Source organism: Neodiprion fabricii, chromosome 2, assembly GCF_021155785.1.
Source record: "Neodiprion fabricii isolate iyNeoFabr1 chromosome 2, iyNeoFabr1.1, whole genome shotgun sequence".
Lineage (NCBI taxonomy): Eukaryota > Metazoa > Arthropoda > Insecta > Hymenoptera > Diprionidae > Neodiprion > Neodiprion fabricii.
In genome coordinates, this window is record NC_060240.1 from 39,920,290 (window position 1) to 39,936,350 (window position 16,061).

General features: G+C 43.0%; 1 protein-coding gene across 5 annotated transcripts in view; it reads right to left on the reverse strand.

Moving 5' to 3' along the window:
- LOC124175115 (homeobox protein homothorax) overlaps window positions 1-16,061 on the reverse strand; it is a 285,128-nt gene that overhangs the window by 238,560 nt on the left and 30,507 nt on the right. For all 5 annotated transcript variants that reach the window (XM_046555027.1, XM_046555025.1, XM_046555024.1 and 2 more), the window contains one exon: window positions 2,933-2,983. In XM_046555027.1, the coding sequence (XP_046410983.1) occupies window positions 2,933-2,983 (51 nt within the window). The remainder of the gene's footprint in view (window positions 1-2,932; window positions 2,984-16,061) is intronic.

Here is a 16,061-nt window from a genome sequence, read left to right on the forward strand (position 1 = left end):
GCAACCGGTATCGGTACCCTGCAGGTTAGATGCACCTGTGGGCAGCTGCGAATAACCCCCGCCTTCCTTCGGGAGACAATTTCACGTATAAATCTGCAGGAGTAGCCAACGCATATACCGGGGGGTTTATACACGAAGGCCCGGTTTGCTCCTCGCATTAAATTTAAACGTACAACGCGATGTGCGGAAACGAAGAGTAACAAGAATAATAAGAGTCTGCGAATAAAGGTCTTGCTGAGGAAATCTTAAAAGACGAGAAAAAAAAAAAAAAGGAAAAAGATTTCGGTATCAATCCAAGAAAATTTCAGAGTGCATAATTAATGTAAGAATTTAGAATAAAAGGGATCAGTTTTTTTTTTTTTTTTTTTCAACATCGCAAACTTCACGAACGACGAATAAAATATTTAGGATAAAAATTTTGCTACGCGTATAAGAAAGAAAAACTGCATATTTTCTTATTACATTGATCATTATTTATTGTTTTTGCCACCGTGAGCAAGTTTTTATACAACCACCGTGCCGACGAGGGGTTGAGGCACGGCAGGATGGAGGATTTTGAGAGGAGCGTGGACCGTTCGCGGTAAGTGCGAATTAACATACAATGTACGGGCGGTGACGTCGATGGTCCTCTACGAATCAATTACGCGCGGTTTCAGCCGCAGCGGAACGAGAACGTCTCGCCGGCCATCTTTATGCCTCCTTTGTCCGAATCAAGAGCGAGCCCTTGTTCTCTCCTCCGCGTACGAGAAGAATCTTTCTTCTTGCGCGTCTAGAAACGGCAGAGTCAAGGATCGTTCTGCAATTTCAGACTACTTTTTATCCCCGTGTTTTTTTCCTACCGACCGTTTTCCTCGCATTTTCACTACATGTTTTACCGCCGCGTGCCGTTATTGAAAAATTTCATTCCGTTACGCGAGCCGTTACTGCAGGTTTCAATTTTCATACTAAGAGCAGTGAAAATCCATTGTTTCTTTCTTCTCTTTTCAGAGAAAACGATGAGTATTGTACACGTGATAAAGTAAATAGTTCAAACACACCTGTGACTTATTAAACAAATTATATTCTATAGATAGATTTTCACGAGATCGATGCATCGTGATAAAGAGAAGAAAAAAAAAAAGAATAACAATAATATTATACTTGGCGAGTACTGAAATATTTCACATTGTTAGTTGAAATAAAAAATGAAAACACGTCCTACATCATCTATCTTCATGCTGCATATTGTACCTGCAGGGCTTTCTGTTTAGTTCTAGAAGATTATATATTTGCAATCATTTTTACCGACATCTGAAAAAATAAATACGCCTCTTTGCTCCAACCTAAAATAATATCCAATTTTTTGTTTTGCTTTTATCCCCCTCGTCATATTCAAGTCGGAAAAATGAAAATCCAAATTCTTAAAAATTTTATTCAAGCCGTTGATAACCGGCAAAATTTCGTACACGGTATATTTACCAATAATTTTCAACGTTCGTTCTTCGACCCGTAGATTTTTCTTCACCAATAAACAAGTGTGTACGTAATACATGTAATATAATTGGCGTTTGAGCAACAGTTTGCCATGCTCTTAACTGCACCAACCGAGTGTTTGTATTCAGGCATATTACCTGTCCCGCAACGCGTGTAAAGAACGAAACGAATGATTTTCCACGCGCATAAACTTTCCAAACCAAACTATTTCGAACGAGATATAATTTCCATCCTCGTTGACGATTGGACAGCTAAATCGTAGCACCGATTACGTTACACTCGTATAATATACGACAGGCGGAGACCGCGTGAAATTGCACCGCTGCCGATATGTATTTTGCAAAAAAGTTTCGCAAAAGGAGGTGAAAAAATGCATAAAACCAAGTTTTAGTACAAGAAAACGATAAAGAAAGAGAGAGAAAAAAAGACCACACGCACGCACACACATACCCGCAATTACGGAAAATTGCAGCAAGCTTCGGCAGCTAAATTTCAACAACTGTTTCCTCATCGGTATATAAAATATAATTGCTCGTACACAGTGTATGGATACATATACATATTACAAACGCGAGAGCTGTCCGCGTGGCAATGCAACTATCGCAGAGGTTTACGGGATGGCAGCGAAACTGAGAAACAGCGACTGCTTCAGGATTGGCAATGTACCTGCACGTATACATATAAATTGAATGTATTAACGTAGCTACATCGCGAACGCAATTGAGTATGCAATATCACGTCAGCGAATATGTGTATGTATATGTATACGTATTATATAAATGGTATACATAGTATCTTGTTGAGATATACAGCGGCACGGCAGTAAAGGAGGCAGGATCAGGTATAAGAAGCTAATTCACGTTGATGCGGTTGTAAATTCAACCTCTCGTCATGCTACGTAGGCATAGTCACTTCAGATATTCACCGGCGATAATCGTAATTCTCTCTTTCTCTTTCTCTTTCTCTTTCTCTTTCTCCTCCCCTCTCATCTCCGTTCCTCTTTCTCTCGTATACGAATCGAGGCCCGTCTGCACGTACAAGAACGACTCCATAAGCCCGATAGTCTCCAAGCTCTGCAAGAACGGTGCCTACCGTAAAAGGTCACCGACCTCCGTCCTCTTCTTCAAACTTTTAATTGCTCCCAAAAGGACAAGGGCGTGACAGAACGAGAGTGTAGAAAACACGGCGAAAGCTCGCTTCGTTCCGTGTGCAGTAGTTGTCTATATACCGTATTTCTGTTTAAATATTCAAACGTTGCCTGCAGCAGCTGGGGACGCTCTCAAAGATTCCGATCAAACGGCGAGATATGATTACGAGTCGTGGTTCGTATCGTCAACGACAAGGGAATGAAAGAAGAGGGAAAACAAGAAAAAAAATAAAGAAACTCAAAGACGGATCATATGGACAGAAAGAAACGATGAGAAGAACGTCGGAAAAAAAACACCCGAGAGAAACTCACCTTTTCAAGCTCGAGGAGGTGAAACCGGAGGACTTGGATCGCCTGAACCATCTGCAAGACAGAAAAAAGAAATTTGATTAGCAAAAAAGTGATCGTAGGCGTTGAACAATAAACACGAGAAGGAAAAATCACGAAACTCGAGACATTGGCTTGAGAAAAACTTGTCGGCAAGGTACGATCGTCGGTATATTATACACACATCGTAGACGAGTTGCAATAATCTTGTCACTATAATTTTTCGTACAGTTTTCAGCTACGTCGCCCGGCGTATACGTTTAATTGTAATAATACATGTATTATACAGATTACGGTGGCATATGAGGGAATGTTCGTTCGAGCCTCGCTTCCCGCCGGGTGGATTAACGGGAATTAATTGCATTTGCATTCGCTAATTGCCTGTATCTGAATTCTCGCGCGAGGAATGCCAATCTCCGATGGCTGACGCTCTGCAGCCACCGCAGCGCGATGCAGAAACGGCTCTGCAGAGAACGCCGAACGCCGAACGCCGAACGCCTCGTCCCAAATCATGCCAATTACTGCCCAGCGGTAAGAAGAGATGCGCGTGCCGGATACATCGGTTATAAACTGAAAATTATTATGCGACGGGTGACTCGCTTGTCCGATACCGCGATACCGGAAGATCCGTGGATCTACGACAAATCTACAACTGATAAATATCGATGGTCGAGATTGAAGAAAGAGACGAGGTTTTATTTTCTCGAGCGAGGCAAAGACGTTCGATTTTTTACACAATTTTGCAATTTTTTTTTATGTATATAATACCAGGTACGACTTTTATATCTCTGGACGCGAGAAGAATATACATTTTTTTTTTATCCGATAATTAATACTGTACGCAGCTTGATATCGTAGTACGTACTAATTTCTCAATTAAGACAAAATATCGCTACGACGAGAATAAATTGGTATACACGTAGAGCGATATATAGCTATAAAATGTAACACGAATCAAGTATCAAGTATCAAGTTTCAAATTCAACGAACCATGTATAATTACATACCTATAAGTAAACCTGAATTATTCAAATCAATACTGTGTACACACAAGTAATTGTCGGCAATAATCTCCAATCGAAACTTTTCCCCAGCCGTGCTAATTACGTTCTACAAGTTTCGCAATAGTGTGATATAAAAATAAATATAAAAATAATAAATATAACAAGACATGGTACACATTCGTGGCAGAACGTAGTACTAGTGAAAATAACTAGTAATAATAAATATATATATATATATATATATACACACACATACATACATTTAGGTACTGCAGATTCGAGGCGTGTGTGATTTTTATACGCTCACGGTTGTAATCCAAATTACAGTATACCGTATGAATAAAAAATAGTCGGTTATATAAAACGAAAGAAAAAGGGTTTTCGTTACACGCGCGCACGCACGCTGCACCTACAACCATTCGCACGGGTACCGATGAACGCATGCACCCATGAAACACGGGGTGTAAAAGACTCGAGGCAACAAGTAGCACCGCGGAGCGTAATAATAATTAGTTGTTGGTATTGCGATAAAGGTAAATAATGCCCCTCCGGTCGGCGGGAGCGCGATTGCGATAGGCTGGAGGTACGGCGTTGAATCGGCAGGGGGAACCGGCACCTAAAACTAACTATAAACCGCCGTGCGGCATTCACAGCTGCATAATTTTCCGATTTGCAGATCTGCGGCGAAAAGGTGTAGGTGCAGGGAAAGGTGGGGGGAGGAGAGAGAGAGAGAGAGAGGGAATGGACGCTTCGCTTAATTTCACCCCCTCCCTATGGGAGTCATCGTTGTTACAGAGCCGCGGACCCGCCATCTTTCAATTAGGCAAAACAGCAATCTTAATTGTTAATTAACGTTATATTTATGCAATTATGGCCCATTATGATTCCTGCTACCTGATAGTGCGAGTCGCCCTCTCGCTGTTGCTCTTTCTCTATCTTCGTCTCTTTCACTCGTTCGCTCTTCCGCTGGTATCCGCTGCGGAGACGTTACAGTGTCGCCGAATCCCTGCAACAGCAACGAACAGTCGATCGCGTTATGCGAATTAGGGGAGTGAATCTCGGCATCGTTTTCTCCACCTCGGTTCGCCGCGCATAAGCTACTTCGTCGACGTACGGATCTCGCCTCTACGGTGTGCGGTTCTTTAGTTTTTTACACCGCGAGCCACGTCTCTCGGCGGCACAATGTGTCCTCTATGCGCGGTGCTCTCACAAGTCGTCTCGAAGGCGTCTCACACTTTTTCTCTCTCTCTCTCTGTCTCTCTCTCTCACACACACACTCCTCTCCTGCGCAGCATCCTTAACACACACACGTGTAATTAAACATGTATATACCGCACGTGGAGAGTGAAGAGTGCGATGTAATCACGGCGTCGGGGTCACTCGTTCTCAAGCTCTCTCATATCGTTTCGTTTTAGCTTCATTTTGGTAGGCGCGCGCCGAGTAAGTCGTTATTATAGTACATTTACGTCGGGCATCATCGTCGTACGTCATACGTCACACGTCATAGACAACCGTGCGCACACATTCGTCACGTGGCATTAATTAACGAAGAGAGAAAAATCGAGGATAGGGGAGGAAGACGCGTATAATGATATACAAAGACACTGCGTGGCCGTACTTTTTTTTACATACACACCTACCGATACACAACAAACACATCCGTGGATACATACGTACATATGTATATACACGGATCGTATTGCATATGCGCATTGATTATTTTTCGATCGATATGCGTCGGTGTCAAACATGCTACAGGTGACATTCGCGTACGTATAATCGAACTTGTACAATAAACATAATTGCTACATTACATGTTGTTACGTATACAGACTTGTACACTATATTAATCCTAGAACGGTAACGTCATACATTTCTTTTCTTTTTTTTTTTTTTTTTTGTAACACGAAAACCAGAAATTTAAATTCGCTCGGGGGTGTTGTTTCACCCCCGCCCCGTTAAGGTTCTCGGGCAAAAGCTCAAAGGCCTGTTAAGGTCCTTTATTTATACATGTAGGTAGATAAAAATGGTCAATATTTCGAAATACGCTGGTAAAACACGCTGAAACGAGGTTCTTTAAATTGAATCAATTGCGTTTACCTTCGTGTTTTCAACTTTTCGTTTTCTCACCGGCATGGCGGGGCAGCGAAATTATTACACGTTAACGTTGCGCGAGTAAGTATCAATCGTTCGTGTGCGAAACGCGGGTACGAATACGTGGAGAAAAGGGGGGTCAGCGATGAAAAATAAGGTACGTCGTAGCTGCAGCAGTGTCTGGCGCGAAAATAAATTGTTATCGAGAGAGAGAGAGAGAGAGGTACCGCGGTGCAGAGGCTAGTTAGCATTCGGTCTCTCGCGTCGGTTAATTAACGTCTTCCTCTTGATTAAGGGGAGCGCCGTTCAGGTCGTACGGTGTAAGCACGTTTACGTATGTATTAACGTGTATGTAAAAAAACGGGGGTGAAGCCGAAGCGGCGAGAGTTTCCTTCTGCTGCCTCGAATAAAAGGTGATCTTGACGAAACCCGCTAGCCGAGTAAGTACAACAATAATAATATATAAGTGGGTAAAGTTGCGTAGCGCGCAAGACGCACCGAGTCGTTAATGACCGTAATAAACTTACGCATAGATAGCCCATCTATTTAGCTTCCCCGTAGCATGGCAAGCATGCCGCGTTTCAACGTCCGGCACTGCACCGCACCAGCGGACATAGCGGCGAAATCGTTGCGAATTATATACGCGCGCGTTATATACACCTTTCTACCTAAATCGCCGCAGCCGTGAACGGATTGCGTTGAAAACGTTGCTGCGAATGTGCGTGCGCGGTTTCCCGTTTAAATCGCTGCGGCAGCTGTACGTGACTATATATAAACGATAAACTGCCGCGAGAAAGTGAAGGAGAATGGAAAAATTGAAAAGAACTTTTAAAAATTAGAATACAAACCCCCCCCAACACACTGACGACGGAATTGAGGAAAGAGCAGGCAACTTGACGAATGACCGTTAATTGTATTACTCTCGCTGTACGATAACGACACACGAGGAGGACGATGAACGAATCGCGTGGTTAAATATAGATATATATTAATGCATACGGTATACATGCAGTATACGCTTTTCAATGGGATGGTCGTGATTTATGGCGCCTCTGATCATCTCGTCCCCGTGCATCAGGCCGCGGTAACGTGTAATGAATGTTTCACACGTCGATCCTTCTCCTTATCTTCCTTCTCCTGGGTCTCTCTCCTTCGATTCACTCCCAGTCAATAATTTTCAACCCAATATTACATCGTCCGTAAAATTTCTAGGTTAGCAAATTTTTTAAAATTGCATTTGTCCTCGTCTCAAGATACCGACAGCAATGACACTGCGATAATACGATGTCTTTGTTATTGTATAATATGTCGATAAGAAAGAAAGAAAGAAAAAGAAAATATTTCATCCACGTATAATATGGAGAATATGTCACGAATAGACGACACGCAAGAATATGAAAAGTGTACAACATAACGTTTAGTGTATAAACTGTGAGCTCCTCCCCTGTTTCCACAGGTACCGTATCGTTATTATCACTGTTAATAACGTCCGTTTACTTACTTCTCGTTTCCTATTCTGTTTTGTTTACTTTTCTTCTGAATTCCTCGTTGTCGGTTTTTTTTTCTGTTTTCATTAAAATTTTTTTATTTTTTTGTTTGTTTATTTATTTATTTGTTTTTTCTCATTCTCGTCCTCTTTTTTTTTTTTTTTTTGCCTTCGTTCGCGACCGACTGACCGACAGGGCCCTCTCCTCCCTGCATCCCGCAGGAGCCGGACGGTCGGGATCCGCGGCATTGCCGCACGCAAACGCGAACGCGAACGCAAACACAAACACGAAGAGGGACAAAGAGAAACGCAGGGAGCGACGGAGACGGAGATGGAGTTTAAGAACGAGGCTGCGGCGGGGCCTCCTCGGCACATATTATAATACGGCAAGCGAAGGAGCACAAGGTAAAGAAGGAAGCTGGTGTTATGGCAGGCGGAGGGCTGAGTAAGCAAACGGTGGTTTATCTGCGGCTGCCCTGCCACCCCCGACGACACTCGGACGACAATGTTTAAATATTGTTAAACAGTGCGATACTTATGTACGGCAAACACTCAGCGCGCTCCGAACCGTGGAATAGGAAAGAGGGAAAGAGGGAAAGAGGGAAAGAGGGAAAGAGGGAATGAGGAAAGGGGGCGGAGGGAGGAGGAACCCAGACTGCGCTAAGCACACACGCGTCTCCCTCATAGGCCGGACATCTATTGTCGTCGCAGGCCTGCTGCCCGTTCTTGCAGCGGCAGCCACGCAGCGGAGAGCAAACCTGCGGTAGTGTAATTATTAGAGGATAAACTCGTGAAATTTGACGACAATATTGTTGACGGGACGTTCTTTAAGTGAAACCGAATGAAAATTGAGCAAGGTAAGGGGGGAGGGGAGGATGAAAAAAAAAATATATAACAACAATGCAAACGATTCTTTCCGTCCGTTTCGAGTCTTTCTCACGTTTGGCATACCTGATTCTTTAAGGTTTGTAGGATTTCGTGCTTGTTCTTTCTTCATCTTCTTCGTTTTACTCTAATAATTTAAGACCGCGGCAACGATGATGACGCACGTGTTAAAGCTGCCAGAGGGTTTGTAAAATTCCCAACGATAATATCCATCTTTGCTTTACGCGCATACACATATATTCATCTTGCACCGTTTGAGCCTGTTGCAAAATTATTTTCGAACGGACGATCGACTAAAAAAAAAAAAAAATAAATGAATCTGTAACGTAATAGAATTGAATGAAATGAAAATAAATATTTGTAAAACAAAAAAGGGAATAGAATTATTTCAACGTCGTCAGTTTGCGTGTGTTAAATCAATGTCGAATAAATTTACATTATACATACATGTATGTATGTATGTATGTGTGTGTATATGTATATGTCTCACAGCTCAATCTTGCATTCGGTATAACCGGAATAATTCTTGTCCCATCTTTTTCTTTTTCCCTATTCCTCCTTTCCTCCCTTTACTTTTTTCGAATTTTCTACCTTTTTTTGTTTTTAATTATACAATTAACGTAAACGGACATAATTTTATCCGTCACTTTTTCGCTTTCCCTCTCACTTACTCTCTCTCTCTCTCTCTCTCTCAACGAGATACCTAAAAGAGGGAGAAAGAAAGAGAGAGAGAGAGAGAGAGAGAGAGAAGTGTGGGGCAATGCTCGCGTTATCTAAGTAAATAGTAGACGCATAAAAACATTCGTATAACCAGCAAAGACTGCTTTTCCTCCTTGCCATCGTTGCTGCGGTGTAGCTGTCCACCACACCGTGCACCAGCACAAGGGGTTCGCTCTCTTCAAACTCTCGTAAAAAAAATTTAATGCACCTACAGGTAAGCTAACGTGACACGCGTGCACAAACCTCACCGTTAGATAAATTATATTAACGCGTGTAAAAACGATATATCCAAGGTATCGTACAAAGGTCACGGTTAGTCCGTCGAAAGTAAAGAAAAAAAAAAAAAGGAGTTTTTTAAACAATTGTCCGATTTTTCTCCGATTAAACAGCAATAATAATTTCAGTCCTAATTGTACAGAAAAGCATCGATAAAATACTTCCTGACCTGCGGCAACTGAATTTCGTAACTGTGCATTACCCCGACTTGCGCCGCTGCTGATTACGTGATGAAATAACACATGGACACGGAAACACATATCAGAGAAACATTTAAGGTTTTAACGTCGTATATAACAAAGGCGCGAGAGTGAAAAAGTGATACGCGTTTAACTCTACGCCAATAAAGTGTGATTTTTTACGATACATCATTTTGTCGCACGTGAGCGTAAATCTTACGTAGAAATACAAGCGAAGATTTGGCACTTATCGTTAGAACACGGTCGTATCGGGGTACGAAGAAGTGAGGCGGGCGGGTAGGTAGAAGGGTTGAATCGTGTCGGTATACGTATACCTGAGCTGAACAAGGCTGACTCGAGTCGGAAGACAGTCGAGACTGACTTTGCTGCACACGATGTGCGGTGCAGCGAAGCTCCTCTCGAGTCGTAATAATACGATAGCGCAACGAGGCACGAGCCATCAAACCGCATGCGTCTTAATAGCCGGAGATTTATAGTCGCGGAGATCCCCGGGGTGAGAGAAGCAAGAAGAGAAGAAATGGGATAAGAAAAAAAAAAAAGAAAGAAAACGATACGAAACGAAACCAAGAAAACGAAAAAGCAGCAAACCAGGAAAAATTATACTCTCATCCAGAAAAAGCCGTGGCGTTATTTTTTTCCATCTTATTAATATTCTTCTTCTTCTTCTTCTTCTCGTTGTTTCGGGAATTCCGAATCGAGAGCGAGATCGGGAGAGAAAAAGAGAGAGAGAGAGAGAGAGAGAGAGGGACACGCGCAGCCGGTGTGGTCGCGTCGTTTTGGGGCCTTAACGCAGGCGGAGGGAGAAGGGTCCTCGCTGTTTTACTGCACCTGCATTTTTGCGAATATTTTCGGGGACATTAACGTTTTAACGAGCGGGATAACAAGCCCAAAAAGAGGTAGGCAAGGCTCTTTTTTTCTCTCGGGGACATAAACCCGACGCAAGGCGACGCGACGCCGGTCTCGCAAAGCGACGCTTGCTTAGCCGATGCCGATGCCGATGGTGCTTTCGTTCATGGTGCACGTCATTGTGTGTACGCGTGTAGTGTAGATGCGGGGACAAGCACAACCTGACCTCGAGGCGAGGCAGTAAAGGCGTCGTAGTTTTAAAAATTACTTCCCATTATAGCGCCTTGGAGAGAAAAATTCTCGTTTATTAATACACCAGTTTCGGTTGGGGCTGCCTTCATTTTTGTCACTTTGTTGCGACCCTGCTCCAAGGGTTCGCCACCTAACCCCTTGGTGACAAAAAAACAAAAAAAATAAATAACTCTTCTCTATTTGTTCCCCGAATCTTGACCTCTACTGACAATGTGACGAAAAATTTAATTTTTTGTCTATCATAGTTACGAGAAAAATTTATACCGAAGTAATGTTGCAATATTGTTACAATTGAAACTGGTATTGAATCTATTTCATGTCATTGAATTTTTCCACCAACTTTATGATACCACTGAAAATGATAAACAGCTGAAGAAAATATAGTACAAATTATTCCGTGTAAAAATAATAGCAACACATGATTACTAAATTCTTCGGTTACAGTTAAAAAATGAAATTTCATTTTTTAATAAACGACGATATTTTTTGATACCGACAGAAAATTGAAGAATATAATTGGAGACTGTGTTAAATTGCCTCTCTTGACCATATCGCGTTAAATTTTCGATACAAGTTGCATCGTGCGTGCGACAAATACCTACCGCACTAGATATCCGCGACACCCGTACATCAATTTTATCCCCAGTTAGGAACAAAGCGACTTAAATTCAGATAAAAGGTGAATATAACAAGGAGTCTTATTGTCAGCGGTACGTCAAGAGTAAAACCGGCAAGCTCGGCGACGCGGCGACGACTCTCGGTCATCGGCGACTCCGGTGGTCCAGCGTCTCTGGAGGAGAAGCATACGTAGGTATACACGTTGGGTATAACCGTACAGCCGTATAGCCGTATAGCAGCAGCTCTTTATACCGTAACGATTTTGCATTCACATAAAATTACAGCGACGCGAGGTCCTCGCTGCTTTTTATCATTCGCGTGTCTCTCTTCCTGCGTATACGTCTAATGCATAATATTGTAAAAAACGCGCGTAGGCGCGAGCTATACGTACGTAATAATAATAATAATAATAATAATAGCAACACCAACAACAACAACAACAACAATAATAATACAGGACACGCGTGTTGTACGATTACGTTTGCAAACCGCGTGCAAGGCGTGGGTGAAAAATGTAGGCAAGTTTTATACATATATACACACATATAAAAGGTCCAGAAGGTCGCGAGAGCTTTTTTCTCCAATTACTGGAATTAAAGCTCGATGTTTTTCCATCAAAGAGAGGAAGTAAAGCTTAAGAGGTAAAAAAAAAAAAAAAATTTATTACTTAAATCCGTTTGTTATTTTCTTTTTATCTTAAAGCTTTCATTACTTTTTTTTTCCAATTCTATTACTGACTGTCGGAAAAGAAATAGAAAAAAGAAATGCCCACTCGCAGCAGTATCTCACGTGTCTAACGAACCTCGACCCCCTTGACAATTCCCCCGTCTTGTGCCTGGGACGCGTTTTACTTCGTCCGGAATTCTCGGTTTTACTTTATTACCCTCCGCAACTCTTTGGCGACCCGTAGAGAACGCGCGGGGCCTGCCTTACCGTTTACGATTACGAATAGTGGCAAAAAATTGTGCATATCCGTCCGCCTACGTACCACCGCAAAGCGGAACGACCGCAGCATCGCCGCTAATAAATTTATGCATATCTCGGGCTACGCTAACCATCCTCCAAAGTTCGAAGGTTATTCAAACGGTGAATGAATCACCGCGACTCTTGAGATGTCGCTCACCTCCACCGCACGTTGTTATCACAGACGCGCGCGCGCATATATATATATTTATATATATATACACCTCAACAAACTTCCGGCTTAGACGTTTGTCGATCAAAAAAATTTAAAAACTTTCCGTAACTACGCTAATCATAATTTTTTTTATGCACACCTTGACACGAAAGAAGAATCTTCATCAATGACACGGCTGCAGGTATAATGACGTAAGGACGTTTACGTCAATCCGCAGGATGACTCGAGTTTTCGAATAAAAACAAGAGCAAACCTGAACCTGATTTCCCAGCAGCGATCTCAAGATTAAACGGAAGCGATCGCTCAAGAGCCTGTCGTTTTATCATCGTCAAGGTATGTATCGTATTGTTTCCTTTCCGTCAGTACGGCACATCTGCTTCGTTTTACGCGCACCTTGCAACACAACCAGCAGCAGCAGCAAAAAGGCACAAAGTCGACACGGTTTAACCTCAAACTCGCGTATAACACGTTACTACGAAGTGTGGAAATATCCAAAGACGAGGAAAAAAATTAACACTGCAGCTGCAGCTGCGTGCAACGTAGATACCTGCATCGTCGTGCGATAGCGATATATACGTATAAACGCGATTCATAAATGAACCACTTATATATACAATGTCTCGAGTTACGCACCGCGATGTAGGTGAATAATTATATAATACAACTAATTTGCAATTGAAATTAATACACACTCTCGGCGAGTCGAATGCCGGTGCGATTGTCGGAGTTATCGCTCGATCTGTACGATCTGTAACTACCGCACGCCGCGGTATCTTTATTCATCCATTCTCTTTCACTTTTTCCGCGATTTTTGCAATACGTTTTATTACAGATAAGTACAGGTAAATGTAATCGCATGAATTTTTTCATCCGTCGGTACGGTTCAATTTTTTTTGGTTTTTCTTTCATATTTCTTCGTTCCTCGTTACGTCCTTGACAAGTATAAATAGACTTTCTCGTTTGAATCGTGGATACAAGGGAAAGATCGTTCAGGTCTAGTCCATCCTGCGGATCAAGCTGCCAGAAGCCACGAGGTACGACACGGCTAGATACATACATAGGTAGATGGGTAGATAAAGTACGTGCGGTACGTATGTATGAGAATAGGCGTAATAAGCGTGATAACAACCCGCCGCGCTGCCTTCAATACGTAATTAAATACCAATCTGTGCCGTTGAAAAGCTACACCGTTCTCTCCGAACGACAAACAACAATTACACAACAGGCACACACGGTTCCAACCCGATATACATGTAACCGACGATAACCACGCTCCGTTCCACCCACGCACCGTATGACAACGTCGGTTCCGTAACAAAGCTTGCCCGCCAAGAGCTGCCCATCGACAGCGTCGACAACAAGAGCAAAGAGCAAGAGCAAGAGCAAGAGCAACACACGCTGCAGCAGCAGCAGCCGTCGGAGTAAAGGCTGAATCGAAGTTACCGGAGCGCGTCTAATTAATGGTCCGCTTCGCGGCGATCACTTTCAGTCAGAAATTAGATTCGGAAGACGTGAAGCCGGCGTTGGGGAGAGTATTGGGGCCGGGGGAGGGGAGGGGGATGGATCGGGGGTACCAACGTGATTTTAAGGGGGAGGGGGGGGGGGCGATTAATGGGCCCCCTCCACCGCTCCGCGCTCCACCCTTCAGCCAAACTTTTGCCATTGTCGAAGCCAGGTTTAAGGGTGTCGTCGCGATGCGCGAAACTGGATACTGGAACTATGACCGACCGAAGGAAGCGTCGAGAGAGTGAAAGTGAGAGAGAGAAGTACGTTTATACCAAAGCTGCGATCGACTAAAGAGTGAAATCTTCATTGGAGAACAAGATCTCGGCCTCGGGTACGCGTCGAGTCTGACCCAAAATATGTATTTTTAAATGGAAAAACATACGCGACTCGAGCACACAGCCTCCCCCCCCCCCCCCCCCCGCCCCTCCAATCCCTTAAAATAAAAATAAAAATAAACCGCATCACGCACGAAACACTCCGGAGTTTCCTGCGAGCCGAAATTATACGTATCGTTTCTAAGGGTAGAGCTGCACATGCGTGCATCCCCGCTTCCGTGACGCGACGTGGTGAATGTTTAGTCCTTCCCTGCAGTCAAGGTCAAGGGGCGACGGGTACCCAACATTGTCTGCGATTTACGGTGACGAGGGGCCCCATCGGCTGGTTTAGGGGCCGGAGGAACCCGGGCGGACGACTATTATACTACTTGAGCGTGAGTGCATGTATGCAACGCGTTCGTCCGCATGCACTCCTCGCATCGTGCACACGTGTAATTATTCGGAATTATTCCCTGCAGCCAAAAGCCCCACGTTCGTCCGTATGTGTAACGAATATAAATAACAAACGTGACGCTTCGACGCGAGCGAACAATTCGATGGAATCTGCAGGATGCTGCAGGGGTGCGCCAACGTCGGCGTAGCCGCGTAACTTCTCCGTGAACCGGAAGAAGAACGAGGCAAGGTCGGATCGATGATTGGTGGAAAAGGGAAGCTGCGTGACTCGAAACCGATTTTAACCCTCGAACTGGTCCCGCGATTTTTTTTAAATTCATTTTCACAGATTGAAAAGCAAACTGGGCTAACGATTAATGTTGAAATAATGAAAGAGAAGCGTTCTTTCTTTGTTAATGATTTTTTATTTTTCACGGAACTGCAAACTATACGCTTTAGCTTGAGTTCTTCGTTCCTCATTATTCGCATTACAAAAATTTGAAATTTATTATGCATATAGATCGGTGGTAGGATAACCGTTCGGTAGTATAAGGTATAAGGAAAAACAATGACGAGGAATACACGGTTTAGAAAAATTGTTAGATTAAACGAACGCCCGACGTGAAAAAAGCAACTTGTACGTCACGTTATGAAATTGCCTGCACATTCGTCGTTCGCGGATTTCGATATCCAACGGGATACAATGAGTTCACGTACCTGTACGTACACCTGGATTGTGGAAAAAAAAAATTGCGACGACGAAAGAAACGCGTTTTATTGATTCAAACATGACTGTGCGCTATCGCTCGATCGTACAGATCGTTCTCCGGTGATATTAATCAGAATTTCTGCACGTGTCCAATATATATATACCTACACGTATCGTGCAAATTTCTAATATCCAGGGGATTTAATAACGCGTTTTGCTTCCTTGTCTTTTCGTATTCTTACAGCATTGATAGGTATATGCATATACAAAGAATTATTATTACAACTGCGGACGTATCGAAGTGTTCGAAGAACGAGTAAGGAGATTAAGAAATTAAAAGAAACGATGTATAAATTTAGTATTTAAAGAAAAGGAAAAGGAAGAATTATTGGCAAAAAAAAAAACATTACGGCTGATCGGTCGGCAGCAAGCCGAGTGTCGGACGAGATGTAAGATATTACACGTCGTTACTCCGCGTGCGGAGTCGTCAGAAAATCCTTTCCAATTCCGCGGCTCGACGTATAAACGTATAACGTTTTTCTGCAACGCGCACGCGAGTCTTCCTTATACCTGCATTCGTTAATACGCCTGTGTGTACCTACTCCGATATTTATAAAATGCAGACCGCATAATGCGAGTGTATAAGGTATAAGGTATAAGGTATAAGGTAAAG